The sequence below is a fragment of the Sinocyclocheilus anshuiensis genome, unplaced genomic scaffold, assembly GCF_001515605.1.
Source record: "Sinocyclocheilus anshuiensis isolate Anshui unplaced genomic scaffold, SAMN03320099.WGS_v1.1 scaffold194, whole genome shotgun sequence".
Lineage (NCBI taxonomy): Eukaryota > Metazoa > Chordata > Actinopteri > Cypriniformes > Cyprinidae > Sinocyclocheilus > Sinocyclocheilus anshuiensis.
In genome coordinates this window covers 2215392-2219647 of record NW_015546074.1, presented here as the reverse complement: position 1 = coordinate 2219647, position 4256 = coordinate 2215392, and the positions used below count along the sequence as shown (strand labels likewise).

General features: G+C 41.3%; 1 protein-coding gene across 1 annotated transcript in view; it reads right to left on the bottom strand.

Moving 5' to 3' along the window:
- LOC107699842 (transcription regulator protein BACH1-like) overlaps positions 1-4008 on the bottom strand; it is a 7310-nt gene extending 3302 nt beyond the window's left edge. Inside the window, exons 1-4 of the mRNA XM_016501243.1 lie at positions 3886-4008; positions 3014-3268; positions 1248-2480; positions 822-1028 (exon numbers count right to left, since the gene is read on the bottom strand). Coding sequence (XP_016356729.1) covers positions 822-1028; positions 1248-2480; positions 3014-3253 — 1680 coding nt within the window. The 5' untranslated portion in view covers positions 3254-3268; positions 3886-4008. The remainder of the gene's footprint in view (positions 1-821; positions 1029-1247; positions 2481-3013; positions 3269-3885) is intronic.
- Positions 4009-4256: the final 248 nt, after the last annotated feature.

The window sequence follows — 4256 nt, the reverse complement described above, 5'->3', positions numbered from 1 at the left end:
TATATATACATACATATGCATTAATTATATATTTATGCGATCATTGTTTTCGTGTACTTGTGCCCATGCCTGTGCACATCTTGTGCCCCCACCCCAAAAAAACAGAAAACACACAACAGAGATATCACAATAACATTGTTATTGTGAATTCTTTTGGCAATGATCATTTTCTAAATCTGGAAATAAAGCAAAACAACGGAGAACAAAAACAGCTAAATAATCCTCGGATACCATGCTCATCATTTACAGCAATAAGCTTACATTAATTCAATCTTGGACTAATTAATTAGCCTAAGTTATTACTTCACCACCTGCATGAAGTCATTAACGTTAGTTCTATATTGGTGAAACAACGTGGTTCAAATGACAGATGTGTGACAAAGTGTGCGACAAACCCTATGGTTTCAGGGAAAAGTCATGACAGGCTAGTTAATTAATTTCCTTAAAGATGTATGGTAGTTAAGCACAGTTGCGTCATTGTACAGGAAACACACACCTGAACCGAGTTTTTGAGTGAGTTGGTAAACTCTCGCATTCAAATTAATGGTTTGAATCGGTCTGAGACTGATTTTTTTTTATGTAATTTCAAATTCATTCAAAGTAACTGGCTCATTTATCATTCCTTCATAAATGAGAGTACAATGATCGTGCTGCATATTGTTTGATTGCACTACACTATTTAAAATCATGTTTATACCAGTTATTAACATAATACTGGCTGATTCAATTGCAATTAATGGGGTAAATGGGGCTTAAACTGTCAGGACCACTCAAATACACAATGTTATTTTAGATTCAGTAGATATGACAAACAGATATACCAGTTTCTTGATTTCTCCCTCCAGCCTGTAGATGCAGTCCAACTTTCTCTTGCGGCAGCGCTGTGCAGCCATGCGGTTCTTACTGCGCCGTCTCACATCCTGAACAAACTCCAGCTGTTCTGGGGTCAGTTGCTCGCATTTTAACATCTGCAGGAACGCTCTCCGGGTCATGCTGGAAATCTGCTCCACAGGGAATGGCAAATCCACCTGGGAAGAAAACTGAGACATCAACACTGTATTATGGAGTATTGCAGCTGTGTTCAGCCTCGAGTTTGGTTACATTCTTCAGTAGTGACTGACACTTTTAATTGAAGCATGTCAGGGAATCTCAACGGAGTACAAAATAAAGCAGAAGTCTGCAATTTGGCAACAAACTTCAACTCTAACTTCATGAAGTTTTGCAATTGTGAGTGCAAGCATGCTCACCGCTTGCACTTGTTCACTGCTACCGCACTGCGTGCAGTCTCCATCCGATTCACACTCAGAGTTTTCCCTTGAGTTAATGGGGGACATGCAGGGACTGTCTCCAGTGTCCTCTTTGGACAGAGTGTCCCCTCCAGAGGTATGTCTATCGCTGGAGCTCAGGTCTCTCAGGAAGGGACAATCATCAGGCGCAGCTCCCAGATCCAGATGCTTTAACCAGTGGAAGTCTGAGCCATTTCCTGCAGATGACTGGTCGATAGAGTCCAAAGGTAGCGGCTCATTCAACGTGGAGCTCAAATCCGGCCAAAAACCCTTTGCAAGATGCTCAGCCACTTCCCTTTCCACCATGCTTCGTTCTGTGGAGCAATCTTTGGGGGTCAGTTCAGAGAATGTTTGTTCGTTGGAATCAAACACCCGGTTGTCTTCGGTGCCGATGTTGCTTAGGTCTGGAGCGCCAGAAATGCCATCCAAAACTCCGCTTGACTGCGCAGAATTCAGAGGACATAGTTGGGTACAGTCGGTGGACGGCATTAGAGGCCCTTCACGTTGGTCAAAGTGACCCTCGGTGATACTGGCTATGTTCAGGTCTTTATCAGTAGGTGGTTCACAATGCATCTCTACTGCTAGTTCCTTCTGGAATTCGTCCTCCATTGCGAAAATGTCCCCACCACAGCCAGCTGCAGAAGAATGCAGTTTCTCATTGTCACTGGTGCTCGAAATAGACAGATAAGGACAAACTTCAGAAGCTGCCAAGGAAGACGAAGGCAACTGTGGGCCACAGTTCTGCAGGCAAAACTGATCCTGGCCATCTCCCATGTGGTATGAAGTGCTTCTTGCGTAAAGAAGGGACAAATCTAACTGCATTTCTTTGTCATTTGAGATTGGGGGACAATCTTTACGACTTTCTGCAGAGGATGTTATAGATGCAGCTTGCATGACAGTGCTTGCATCTTGAGGTACACGATCTTCTTCAGTTTCCGGGTTTTGGCCATTTGGACTGCAGATGGCTTGCGATTTCTCATGGGACGCTTGGCTCTTGCTTTTACTCTTCACTTTTTTTGAGGTTCCACCACCATCGGAAAACTTTGGGACGAGGAATTCAAAGCAGGCTTTATCGAGGTTTTGAAATCCGAGAAATTCGGCACATCTGTGGATCTCCAGGATGTTTTCTTTTGTGAAGTGAAGTTTTGCCGTGTAGGCAAACTGCAGAAGAGGCTCAAATCCTTCCACCGTGACCTTGGGAAATTAATGATCTAGTCATGATTACTGCATGAATAAATCATTTGCAAATTGCATTACTGGGTTATTGCTATAACTTCATTTACTCAATTTAATCTCAATATATAAAGCTTAATTTGGCAGCACTGCAATGTAAACAATTTTTAAAGGAATACTTCACACAATGTCATCATTTACTTAATTACATCATATGGTGTAACCAAGTAAAAAGTAAGAACATATTTTCCTTACACCCTGAATATGTGTTTTTGATTATAGTATATATATATATATATATATATATAATCACAATGACATTATATTAAGTCATTGACCCTAACCTTCATGGATTTACTCATGCAGGAGTAAATGATGACAGAATTGTGTTGAACCATATATTGTTTTAGGGTTCTACGATGTATGTTTTTTTACATATGTGTATGGGTGTTAAAAATGTGTTAAAAATAACAACAAATCATACAGGGATGAAAGCTTAACCACAGTTTTCTCAAAACCTCCAGGTTCAACCCATCCACCATATCAAGCATTACCTCATCCGGTAACCTGACGGTGAGGTTCGGTCGACTGTGGTTTGTCAGTCTGGTGTAAAAATATCCGCTGCAGGAAGCCAGCACTGAAGAGTGTACTCGAAAGCTCCTGCGCTCCACTTCAACGGTCACATCGCACAAGAGCTCCTTCTGTCTCAGCTCCTCTAGCGTGCGAAGAACATGATGGCTGTGAACAGCGGACTGAAAGGTGAAAACAGAGGTCCGGGGGCCATCCACAGACATGACGCAGGGGTTTAGCTACAAAACATAGATGCAACTGTGTAACAAAGTGGAAATACAGAAATAGATGCATCAAGTTACACTTGGGTGAAGTGATGTCCGGCTTAATACATGATAATGATGAGGGACACATACAGTATTCAGATGCATTTACAATTACACCATGTAGAATATATATATTTTTAAATATATATGCAAATAAAAGGACCAGTACAATACTTTTTTATTGGTAAAACATTTGAGTAACCATTAGAATAAGTAAACAGAGTGACTGAGCATGACTCTGCAAAACATAAAAAAAAAAACATGTTTTCAGTTAACAGCTAGAGAAAGTCAGTATGTGTCCATCATATTGTTCGCATAAAATTAACAGATTAGTTTTGACTGGACATGTCAACATAAGCCAAAATGAGTGTTAAGCAACTGTGTGAAAAATTGGTATAAATAAACATAGCTTAACTATAACTTAATACCTGGAGATACTAATTTCTCAATATGGCATAACCTTTGAGATAATACAACGAAAGTGGGAACTAGCTAACTTAGTTGTTGACAGTGAAATTGACATTGTACATTTTGACACACTCACGTTTACACGTGGGGTTTGTATGTTTGTAGAGGAATAGAAAACCGACCTGACATATCACTGCAGATCAGAAGCCGTCGAAAATCCCACTCTGTCCATCGCTTTTGCAGTCGAACAGTGAAATCGTGTTAAAGTTTGACAGCGAGAGAGCTCCATAACGTCTCTTTGCCTGTCATGTGACTGTCCAGTGCGGCAGTGAGAGCGCGTCACATCGCACGCACAGAACGTACTGCGTCATGCGTCTGCTAGCCACGCCCACTTCTAGAACAGAGAGAGAGAGATAGATAGATAGATAGATAGATAGACAGACAGACAGACAGACAGATAGATAGATAGATAGACAGACAGGCAGGCAGGCAGGCAGGCAGACAGACAGACAGACAGACAGACAGACAGATAGATAGATAGATAGACAGACAG